Source organism: Bombus pyrosoma, linkage group LG9, assembly GCF_014825855.1.
Source record: "Bombus pyrosoma isolate SC7728 linkage group LG9, ASM1482585v1, whole genome shotgun sequence".
Lineage (NCBI taxonomy): Eukaryota > Metazoa > Arthropoda > Insecta > Hymenoptera > Apidae > Bombus > Bombus pyrosoma.
The window spans coordinates 4,367,137-4,380,175 of record NC_057778.1 but is presented as its reverse complement, the minus strand read 5'-3'; the positions used below and the strand labels follow the sequence as shown (position 1 = coordinate 4,380,175).

The 13,039-nt window shown below is 32.4% G+C and overlaps 1 protein-coding gene across 4 annotated transcripts in view; it reads left to right on the top strand.

The window, feature by feature from the left end:
- The window catches only part of LOC122570667 (lachesin-like), a 161,990-nt gene that overhangs the window by 69,098 nt on the left and 79,853 nt on the right, over positions 1–13,039 (top strand). For all 4 annotated transcript variants that reach the window (XM_043733275.1, XM_043733274.1, XM_043733277.1 and 1 more), the window contains exon 2: positions 7,203–7,300. In XM_043733275.1, coding sequence (XP_043589210.1) covers positions 7,203–7,300 — 98 coding nt within the window. The remainder of the gene's footprint in view (positions 1–7,202; positions 7,301–13,039) is intronic.

Below are 13,039 nucleotides of genomic sequence, written 5' to 3'. Positions count from 1 at the left end.
AAATCTTGACAGAGATCTATCTTCAGGAAAAACGAAATAATATCGCCATATCTATCATAATTAAAATACACAAAATGTGAAATATTAATAATAATTCAGGCTGGATAGAGAAATTAGTCTTGGTTTTATTTTACAATATTCGTTCCTTCGGAGCATATTAATATCAATTACGTTCGTAGCCTCAGCGAGTCGGAAGCAATTTGAAAAGGAAAATTAACCGGGCAGGCTCTCGTCACAAATAGCTGCTCAGTTAAATTGCACGTCAGTGGTTGCTGTCCTTACAGATTTCGATCTCATCACGAAACTTGTTACAATTAAACACATTTTTCTAGAAATCTTAGTCGCCTATCTCGCCTAAGAAAAAAACGTTACAATGATCTATTCATCATACTTCTCATCATTCTCTTCTGCGTCGATTTTAGATCGTTTTCGACTGATTTTCCTGGGGTCGGATCTTGCAGACTTGGAAAAATCGCGCGGCTGGATCAGATTTTCGCGATATGTGATAAAACGATGAAATTATGCGCTGAGTTTCGCTTTGACCCTTTCTAGGAAGCGACCTCATTAATCTCCTCGTTCCCGTGGTTTTACAATTACTATCTTTGGTGAGAATATTTCGGCTAAACGTAATAATATAAAAGTAATTAAAAATATTAACGTTCATGAGATGCAAAGCACGGTGGAAAGTTAGATGATAGAAAGTTGGAAGACGAAAAGAAAAAGAAGATACAAAATATATTAGAGCTTCGACTTACATGTGGATAATTTATGCAATACACATACTCTATAGAAATATTATCTGTCGAGAGCTTATTTTCAGCGTCGTGAAATTGTCTAATTTCAGTTTTGGTGATTTTTTAAATTTTGATTACTTATGAATATTAATTGGAAATTTCGGAATTGCAGTAAAAATCCAAAAAAAATAATCAATATTTTCCTTTAGTATAGAGATGGAATAAAATGAAATTACTTGGAAAAAGTATTTAAAATTATAAAATAAAATGTCGTTTATGCCTCTCATTAAAAGTTTCTAAAATTATAGATAAATTTTATTGAATTTGTAAAGAATTCCTACGCATTTCTTCAAATGTCAAAATATTTGTTCAATTGATTGGTTATCATGTACATAATAAACAGATATATTGGGAGCTTAGAATAAAAACGACTCTCGCAAATTTTTTGGTTTTATGGGTAACAACACGTATTGTAGTGGCCAGAAACATGTCTAGTAATACAACATGGTACAAGCGATACCATAAAAAGCGGTGTATATCCTGACTTATCGTTGAATGAATATTCAATGGTTCTACCAAAACAACCTTTGTTGAAGCTGTTTCTCACTAGAACAGCTATTGTCAAATGAATAGAGCGATCTTTGTGGTGCTTCCTATAAAACTGTTATTTTATCAGGTCATTAAATTCACATATTGATTTAATCTGGTACAAGTAATGGAGAAAAAGAATATTTATATTTATATATTTACATGTACTGTTGTTTGTGTCTTTTTACTTAACATAGGATATTCTGTTTCGAACATTTTACGACAAAAAGAATTTTAATCTTCATTATTTAATAGCATACATTTCTTCTTCAACATAATCCAATATAATTTAATATCTTCTATATAATTGCAGCAGTAGCATAGCATGACAAACTTTTTATTAAAAAATACCAAAATCTATTAAACAAAAATTAAAGACGCTAGAATATGTTTTTAGTTTTCCTAATTTAGATTACAGACAAATATTTGTCATCGTTATATAATTCGAGAATGTAAAAGTTAAAGTACCATCCATCAATTCTATATGTATAATGGAAATTTTATTTGTTGTGTTGCGTGTATGAGAAAGAAAATTTTGATTGATTAAGGTTTTGCATTTTAATTTAAAAATGTTGAACCAATGAATTAATACAAATAGACTGAAATCAGTAAAATGTCAAAGTACGATAATACAATGCAAATTAAATGATATTTTTAGAATATACATGCAGTAGTGTGTCACATAACTTTGGAGTTGCGTGGCTTTACAAGGGTTTAAAATCGCGAGGTTTCTCTAAGCAGTAGAGAATGTAGGTCAAAAACTAATTTAAACGTTCCTTTTTCGTTGCAATAGCGGCACCCAATTTTCCGCAATTAAATGCCGCGAGATTTTTGCATTAAATACGTTCACTTTGCTTTCATTCGGACCCTTCATTCAACGTACGTATCCGAAGGATTTTTCTCAATATAATACCAATGGGCTCCGGCAGATTCGAATCCCGTAAATCTTAATTCCCTTTTTCGTCGGATATATCATCAAGCTTGCACGAATTTAATGCGACCACTCCCATTCTTGAATTTGGACTTTATGAAAAAACGTAAATTGCCATGTTGTTTTCGCCTGTTCTCTGCTTTTGTTCCTGTCTCTGCTGTGTTTACTTACTAACAGAAGTTAGTTTTCAAAGCTGTACATTAAACAGGAGCAAGATATTACACGCTAGTATGTCAATTGATTTAATTACCTACACATAAGTAGTTCAAGTGGAAACATTTGACTATACTGTACAAGCCTAAATGACGACACGAGACTGCACTTATTGCGCAACTATTATGCATGTGATACGTTGTCTCTTAAAGGAGCACATATTCTAACGAGCGCATAAATGTACCTATTACTGAACAACAGAAAATAAAAGATACGATCATTGATTAAAGATTTCTGCTAAACTTCAGAATAATTCAACTGTCGCTGAGACAGTTTTAATTGCGGAAAATTAGAAGGTCATTGAAATAAGCAGAATATCAATTTGCTACGATAAAATCGTAATTGCGATGAGATTATTCATGTACGCTAATAAGAGATGGATAACCGAACTGATTAAATAAAAAATGGTATATCAAATATTTTTGTATTTTATCAATACTTTACTAATTGAATTTATTATTGCGCTTGAAAATTGGACTATTTATATTTCCCTTTTCCCACACGCTTAATTGAGAGTCAAATGAAAGCAATTTAATCGAAAGTTTCATATTAAAGAAATGAAATTTATATACACATTGTGATTCAATTAGATAGCGAACGGGCTAAAATTACTTTCGACAATATCTAGACGTTCAGATATTTTAACTTTGTTTAAACACATGTTATGTTATATTAAAACATGCTGCAATTTGGTATATTATTTATAATTATATGCAGGACGAGTCAGTAAAAACTACCACCTGAAATAACTCGTTATTTATTGTAAAAATATTTTAATAAAATATTTTTCAAGTGAAATTTATTGTATTTAAGGAGCCTGGTCAGATAAGTGGACTTTGACTTTTTAGTATCTTATTAGGCAGATGTTCCAACTTTAATTCGTCAAATCTAATGTACAAAATACAAGAGAAGACGTGAAGCGGTATTCTCGTGTTTACGTCGTCTTTGTCTTTTATTTCGAATTCTAACTCGATAAATAAAGAACATTCTTATTCAACTTTCACACTTGTTACTGTAATTTTCTGACATGCTTCAGTAATGAGCATAGTGGCGCGAACAAAGCTCAAGGTGTTGTATTTACCGGTGATTTAATTAGACTGCGAGAGTTTTGCACTCAATAATGAACTTAACTTTCCGCAGTCCCTCTTAAGCATCAGAAGTTTATAATGTTTCATTAAATTCGAAGACGTAGCACAGTGATCCACAAACTGAAACTATTTATTATATAGAATAATTTATTATATTAGTTTATAAACTTTTTAGTTAGTTGCTAGACTCCTTTGGGACCATATTCCAATGAATTCAAGAAATTCAAATGGCAATATAGCTTTAAAATCGGTAGACGCTTCAAAATTTCAGCATTTTTGCAATATTTCCTAAATTAATCATCTTGTCTTCTTTTAGTCATTTTTCGTTCCAATAGTATTCTTCTATCGTTAGAAAAATTGTCAAGTTTGAGGAAAATACGCAGGTATCGTCATTGATATGCATGATCTCTTGTTCAGATATTCTTAAAATGTAAAAACTTCCTTCCTCACCCAGTAGGGACAAAACCAAAATTGTAACATATAAAGTTCAAAGATCACGGATAGATATTCCTATCCTTGCCTAAATATTTCTAATAAATTATTATTTATTACAAAAAATTTATTAAGTTCGATGTAGTCTAAAATAATTAATTTTTCTTTTTAACATATCAGAATTTATTAGTACAAGAATCCGTAATTACTTCAGTTAGTTGTGAAATGATAAATTTCGATCCTCGACTGTACTTTGAAGCATTGTACATCGATTTGAGAACCTTTGAAGATGTAAACGAATTAAACCGTCACTAGCTGGCGAGAAGTCGAGAAATTAATGCGTATTGGCTCGCGTCTCTCTGAGATCGTGTCTTACCTATTTCCTGCGAGGATCAATACTTCCTTAGAACATGATTAACGTTTAATTATCGTTTATCGGTTCAATGGCGATGCCGTTGCTTGTTAGAGCCCAAGCAAGTAATATCGAACGAATTTAGACGCTATATATGTCGCTGTGTATATATATGCGGTGCTTTGAGAAAATCTCTCCGCAATAATAGGTGTTTGTTAATAAACTATTATTGAGATCGTACAGCCATTCGCCAATGTCTTTGTATATTGATTTGAGCCTATTATATCTATGTATAATAAGGCAATTTTGTCTGTAAAACAAAGTCTCAACAAATTTTAGTGGAAAATTAATTTATCCCATGCCAAAAAGATCAATTGTGGAACATTTTGAAAAAAGATATATTTTAAATAGAAGCTATTTTCTAGTTTAACTAAAACTTCCAAAGCAATTTACTCAATTTACCATTTTATCGTACGAGTCCTTTTTTCAAAGAGTTGTTCAATTTAGTGTGAACCGAATTTTTCAAAAAATATTAATATAATCTTTAAGTTGAAATAATAGATTTCATATACACAGTTATATATGATAATAACTATGCATTGAGACTGTGCAATAACTGTGCGAAAATTTGCGCGAATAAAGTTCACTAGAAAACTATGAGATAACGAAAATATGAAATGTTACGTTATATTGGATTTCGTATGGCACTATTAGTCACATATATTTGAACTTCCCCAGGTTTACGATATGATCATACGTCATCGCATTTTTATCATAGTGAAGCTCGCTTTATTTGAGCATTGAAATAAAATTACTTTTTCGTTAAAAATGTCTGTTATCTATATCTATTTTGTTTCTTTTCTTTTTTTTTTGTTAATCATATTTTTTAGTCTCTTATATTTATTGAACAGAGTAGATTCTTTGCACATTTTTCATTTCATTTATTGGTCATAAAAAATAAAATATAATCGTGTGTGGGAAATGTTCAAAAAAAGATTTTGTGAATTATACGAAAAAAATGTATTGATATGGGAAAAGTCGATGGCACAGAAGATTTTCTATACCTCGCAAAATTTTCATATTTTTGTTGGACATTTGCATTTCCAGAACCTTAACCTTTCACCCCAACACCGATGACGATCGACGTGCCATAAATTCACAATATGGCCAATGTAGCCAATGGCCTTGCCAGAACTGCAATTTTTGGGTCCAGTTTCCAACAACCTTCCGCATAATAAAACCTTGGGTCGCTTACGATATGAATCAAATATATTTCGATGGCTGATACATCTGTTAGGTGTATGCTTGTACGGTATATTTAAAGCATATATTCCTAAAAAATATATACTCTTTCTTTATTTTTAGTAGGCTATCAAATAACTTTATACATGTCCTCTAGCAATTTAATTTAGTTAACATTTATTATTATTATTATTATTTATTTAAAATTAGCATGTAATATTTACTGTTTCAAAATAAGAATCGTAACAAATTTACCTTTCTACAATTTTAAGAATATTTTACTGTTGGATACATTTCATTGAAAATCAATTAATAATGAAAACTAATTCAAAGCTTATCTATATTAGAAGAAAAAATTTGTAATAACGAATACCTCAAAATAATTGATGTGCATATGTAATTGCTAATTAGGAATAGTTCTATAAGGAAAGACAATAAATTTTAACAATATCCATTGCCAGTTGTAATAAATCTATTTTAATGCTTATGCATTTAAAATATGTTATGATATGCAAATAACATACGTGAAATACGGAAATATAATAAATGGAAAAATATACATCCATGTATAGAATACATGAAATATACGAAAAGTATGTTGAAAATGTGTTGTGATAAGCGAATATTTATTATTTAGAGAATTTTATTATAGCTCAAGCTGTAATAAAGCGTAAATATTGTTTTCATGCTTATTAACCATAGTTCATCACAGATCTTTATCAGTTTAAGTTAGTTTATTATTTTTATATTTATAGTCCAACGTCACTTTATGTACGACTGGGGCGTATTAAAATTTATTCCAGTCCCGTTATTTAACTGCTATAGGTTCCTGAATATTCAATTTGTCTTTTAAAATTTCATCGGTTCGTACTGCAGCTTTCAAACTGAAGCTTCTCTCCGACACATTTCGGTGCAATTTTTGCTCCGCTATTTACAGTTTGATTTTATTTTATTTAATGATAAAATATCGATGAGCTAATAATTCAAAAAATTTTAGCGAAAGAGGTTGAAATTTCAGGATAACGTAATTTTCATCAAACATGCCAAATAAAATTTGTAATCTTTGTTACAATATTTATCAAGTGAAACATGCTTCTTTTGTTCCGTTTCTTTAATTATCCATCAAGACATGAGCGATAAAGTAATACAACAAATAAAACAACAATACACAATACTCAAAGCAACCCACACTGTTCTCAACTCTCTATAAAATCACACATTAACATAACCATTTTCTCACAAAATTTTATCCTGGAATTTCATCAAAATACGAAAATAAATCCCTTCGATCTCGATTTCTTCCTTCTGCCCCTTTATTTTCATGAGACATACGATAACCGCTCCTTAGATAGTCATGATGATCGAACGAAGGTTGTGCTGAAATCAGGAGAATAAGGATTTTGTCGAGAAATATAAAGAGGCTGGCTTAGTCCCCGGTTGACCCGCTTACGTTAACTCGGCCCATTCACCGGCCCGAGTTTCTTGAGTACTTCGCAAACTTTAGCGCGTTCCTAGGTGGGTTATAAGTATAAGTAGCAGTAAGTAAGTAAGTGTGTATACCACGGTTATGTAAAGCGTTCACCGTGGCGGGATACTTAAGACGAGGACCTTTCGTGTTGCAGATTTACCCAGGTTCGGCACACCGTTGAACAACCTGACGGTCTCTGTGGGTCGCGAAGCTGTTTTCACCTGCATTGTGGAAAATCTTGGCCCGTACAAGGTGAGACGACACACGTTCTCGAGAATCTTTATTTTTCACGCGCCGTTGCAATGGTTTTGCAATTACCTCGCGTATTACACGTGTCGACTCCGACTCTGGGCAGTGTTTTTTGAAAGGAACAAATATTTTTCGACACATTTCCTGGGCACTGAGTGGAGATGTTTCGAGTGGCGCAGTGGTACGTGTAGCGTGAAATGTACATGTACATTAGCTAGAGAAAAGTAGATGGACCTTCCTGATCGTTTCTTTTTGTTCCTAATTTCTTGTTATTAAAGAATTTAGAATTCTAGAATTATGTATTATTATAATATTGAATTAGAATATATTAGGTTGTCCCAAAAATTCCTTTCGTTTTATAAGCAAATAATAAATGCAATAAATAATAAATAAAAAATGTTGTGCATCTATTATTTCCTCATAAAACGAAAGGAACTTTTGAGACAACCTAATATAAAAGAAGAATAATATAGAATTATTCTTAGAATTATTAGTCTAAATTTCTAATTAAGATTCTAATTAGAACCCTGGCTTTATTAAAGTAGCAATAACAAATATCAAATTTTCTCAATAAGTAGAGGTACCAGACCTTGATGTCGGAAAAAATAAAAATTAATTTGTAGGATATTCTTCCACGTATAGGAATACATATATCTTACCGTTATATTGGAATAGTTGTTAACTGTTAATTTCTTTTTACATTCGATTACTTCTTATAAAAATTATTCGACATAAAAATGCTATTAAACTGTCATAAACACCCGTGGAACTTTATAACTACTAAGCCTCGTTCAGAATAAGTGACTCGACTAACGAGAATGTGCGTGAAAACTTGAATGAATGTCTCACGTCAAGTAAATAACAAGTTGCCATTGATAAAATGGTTTCAAATCGCTCGAATTCGGTTTCAGTCGACTAATCTAAACGAGGCTCAACTTATTGAGATTTCGATTTCGTTTATAAAAAGACACGAGAAACTAGAAACAAATATCCAGAGAAAAAGAAGAGAACCGAGTGTGCAATACTTTTACCTGGCGCACCGTAACCTTGAACGCCACTGGTAAGTTTCATCAGCGATCGAAAGAAAGTTTATAAGACTTGTAGAAAAGCGAGGAAAAGCAAAGGAGGAACGTAGAAGGTATGAGAGAATCGAAACGTAGAGGTAGAGAGAATTTAACAAACGGTACAAATAAATTCGGAGCCAGAGAGATCCGGTAAGAATCCGTATCCAATGCGTATCTCGGCAACTCCATTTAAGTAGAAATAAAATCCCGCGGGGTGTGAGTTCAGCAGTTTGTTAAGTGGTTCGTCCCTCTTGCTCCTCTTCCTCTCCATTCTCTACCGACACTTTTATCTGTCTCTGTTTCCTTTTATCCTTCCTTCGTTTCTCTCTCCCTCTCTCTTTCTCTCTGCCTCGTTCCTCCCAGGGACGACCGAGGCATTTTCCCCTTCGCGAGGCGTTCCATTCGATTCGCCTAACCCTCTTAGCCGACTGTACCTCGCGCCAACCGCAAGGATACGAGTTATAGTTTTCCCGATAGAGGCATTCTCGTGACCGGGACTGTGTTTCGCCAATAAAAATGCGTAGGAATTGTTTTATGGCCGTACACGTGCGGCCAAACACACGCTGGTATGGAATCGATGCATTATCTTTACGCTGCTGGTCAATGACGTCTCGCCGGAAATGGAAACGTCAAGGTAACATCGTTGATGTGTTCGAAATAAAAAAAGAAGAAGGAAGAAACACGAATAACAAGAACTAATAAGCATGTTAACGATGTTAGACATTTTTTTATTATAAAGTGGACAAATTAGTCCTTGGAATTAGGGAGAAGAATACAGTAATTATTTACGTAATTATTTACGTATTTATTTACGTAATTATGCTTGAATTAAAGTAAAACGTATACATATGTATATGGTCTTAACATTAAACATCATATAATATAGTATGCTACAACAGGATTGTAAACGAACTCTTAAATCATAGAATATAAGATTTATAAAAGACGTGTCCTTGAGTGGGTTAAACTTTAATCTACAAAATCTATTCTTGAAAGAAATTACTTATTCATTAACATTTACGATTTCTGCATGAAATTCGAAACACGAAATATCGTATACAAAAATAGTAGGTATTAATAAACGAAGTTTCCAATAATTCGTTAATTAATGAACAATTCACCGAAGATTTATGGATCAGAAACATATTTCACTTTTTTAACTCTCTACTAGCCTAACGTAAGCGCATTGCACAGATATCTACTTAACTAAAACGGAATTTTACCATGAAAATGAACCGCTGATTGAGAAAGTTATATTTTCGATGCATTCGGGATAGGACGCTTACAAGTCTACTGCAAATAATATATTAGGTTTGGTACGTCGGCTTTTGATTACTTTAGAAATTGCCGTAGACGAGGCGATGACATAAATTCGTCGTATCCAGAGGAAATACCGATGACACGAGCGCGTCGAACAGCCGATAAAGTAATCGTAAACTTGGCTTCTCGCTCGCGAGTACGCCAATTATCATCTAAAAGCGGAAGATTAACTTCCATCGGTGGCGCAGCTGGGTAACGATGTAAATTCGCCCGTCGAACGCGTTAGTTCCGTGTGATTCGTTACCAGCGAGTAAATACACTCGCATTAAGAGTTCCTTTCACGACGATTTTAAACTTTGCCAATTACTTCATCAGCCAGCTAATTGAATCCGTATCGACATACCACAAGTATACAATTGTATTGCTAAATTTCAAAGGAAATCAAGCTGCAAGGGAACATTGAATACGCTTTAGAATACGTATATACATATATCCTAGGTATATACAGGTGTATAACAGGTTAATATTGCCGGAAGCATGGAGTCGATTATTGAAAGCGCGCCCCTTTTTACCGATCAAGCGGTATTCGTTTCTATTTTTCCTCATTCCACTCGTTCCTTTTTCTTTTCTGGTTGTAATGCTTGTTAGCGATGAAACGTTCTTAAAGGTCAATTAGTTTATGAACTTTGGGACAATTTATAGCAAGTATCCATTTGAACTATGTATGATCAACGAGTATAAATGAAGATGAGCTGTATCGATTAAACTCTATTTCTGTTTGACTCATTTAATGTCTAATGTAGTTTAAACTACATTCTACAAAGTATGTAAGTAAAGTGTCTACAATAAAAGAGAGTCTTTTCATTCAAGATTCTTAAAAAGAATATCTGATAACCTGTTGAACATACTGGCTCTCAAAACGACATGTTACACACGGCTCGTCTTATTTTACTTTTTCGAAATGATCGAATCTCAACAATTTTCAATTGACCAAATCTGAAATTGATGAAAAATAATTATGAATGAAACACTTGGACGCTAAAATTTGTCTTCTGTTACATTTCGATTTTTTAAATTGAATATTCTCTAACGTTTTTCGAAGATAGGAGAACAGAGATGTTCATTGGCGATTATGTATATTTTTTTACTTGAATCAAACAAATTAACATTAATTGAAAGTTTCGATTTTGCTACGAGGGAAACGTAAGCGGTTAATATTAACATGCTCTTTCCGCTATCCGGTTGGAATTTGTGAAAATTAAACAACGTTGGTAGATGAAAGCGAATATACAGTTTGCACATTTCCCGAAGTCGGCGGGAAATTTTAAAATTTCATTAAAGAGTCGAAATTACTTCCTGTGGAAGCGGCAGTGAGGAAGGGGGCGACCCTAACCTCCGCCGACCCGCGTATTTTTACGCTGTTAAACCTAATTGAAGTTGGAACCCTTGAAATTTGTCGGAGTTCGCCAGATTAGCATCGAGAGAATTTCTTTTTCGTCTCGTTAAAATAATCGTTCCCACTTGAGTTTCTTGTTTTCCACCGCTCAGCGATTTAGCGAGATTTCATCACCGAACGTTTCTTTTCCTTTTTTACTGAGAAACTTTCTGATGGTAAGATAATATTGAAATATACAAGATATATGAAACGTGACAAGAGGATATCTTCGGGGATATGGGTAATATCGAAAAATGTCAATAATGAATTATTGGCAGTATGTATATGTCGTAAATTACTTTCGCTATAATATGATTACTTCTCAATAAAGAAAATCCATTCGTTCTTTTTATTCATACTTTTATTTATATTTGTTACTCATATTTATGGCTTTATCTATCGTAATCATTTCAACTTAAAAAACGTTAATCGTTTCGTAGTGGAGATTTAGAAGTTTGTATTGGAATATGAAAATCATTAGTGACTATTACTAGCGATTGTTAGCAATGTGTCATTTAGCTTACGAGTAGATTTAAAGTCAGAGTTAAATTGTGTATCTATTTCGTTAGCAAGTTCTGGTTCACTTAACCCGGAATAGATTCCACTCTAATAGAATCGTCATTTAATTTCCGTTGTTTAATCCAATGAAGATTACGTTCTACTTTACAGCGTTATGGCAAAGTTTATTTAATTGGAGGTATTAATAAAAATCGAGTAGAAGGATTATTATATTTTATATGTATAATGAAACTTTATTATAGTTTATATTTAACTAGTAATGCGATACCATAATTTTTATATTCAAATATTTCAAATTCGAAATTTATACGTTTTCTACTAATTTCTATGTGATTTTCTCCTACGTTATTGCATCTCGTTTTTATCTTAGTATATCGTAAATTATACGGAGCCTTGTGTCGAGTCGATCGACATTTTTGTTCGAAATGTTTTATTTATGTTATCGAAGAAGAAAAGAACTCTTTCCCGTTTCAACACGGACAAGTCTTTCGACTCCTTTCTTTTGTTTGCTGCATTTCGACGCGTAATAGTGAGATCGAGCTTCGTTTCTTGCCACAACTCGTTTCAACAAAGCATCGTTTGCATTTTCATAGTATTGTACGTTTTTAAAGCAGAAATCGCGAACGCTTTTTCCTCTGAACATTAAATTACACAGGAGAGATTGATTGAATAAAGAAAGCAATATTTACGCAAAATGCAAATTAATTGACACAGATATAAAGATATTACAACAGTACATAAGAATAATTCGTTATTATCGATCGTTCGTTAAGTACTTGATTCTTAAATCTCACATTTTTTTTTAATGTTGTCTTTTTAATGGAAATATCGAGAACAAAAGTAGGCCACATTTTTCCGAACGTGAGTTTATAGCACTGGTTTAAATTTAAATATTTTGTACTTATATTCGTTTTAATAAATTCGGTATATTCCATTTTTATATTTTATTTTAAAACAGAGTCTGTTATAAGTATACTCGTGACTCGAATTCCTCATTTCCAGTATATAACAATCGTCTACTCTTTAATGCGCCATATCATTTTCTGAAAAATAAATTATACCATATTAAGCATAAGTACAGAACAGAATTATTGAAGTTTCTGCGTAATATTCGTAGGAACTTCATTTATTGAAGAGTAAAGGTAAAGCATTTCAAACTCTTTTACAGCAATTCCCTTGAATCTATATCATTTCTACTTCTTATCTCTATTAAAATAAATCTCAATACTCACTTCCATCAGTTTCAAAGAAAACACAATTCCAATTCGCAATTACGCAAGTTCCATAGAAACTTTATCCGCTGAAAACTAAAGCTAATCAAACCGTTCTCAACTCTTATACACCAGTTGCCTCAACTTTATATCATTTTCTCATATCTTTTATTATGACAAACCGTAATATTCAATTTAATGAGTTTCAAAGAAAAACAATCGCAATACGTAATATCCATAAAAACTTCATCTA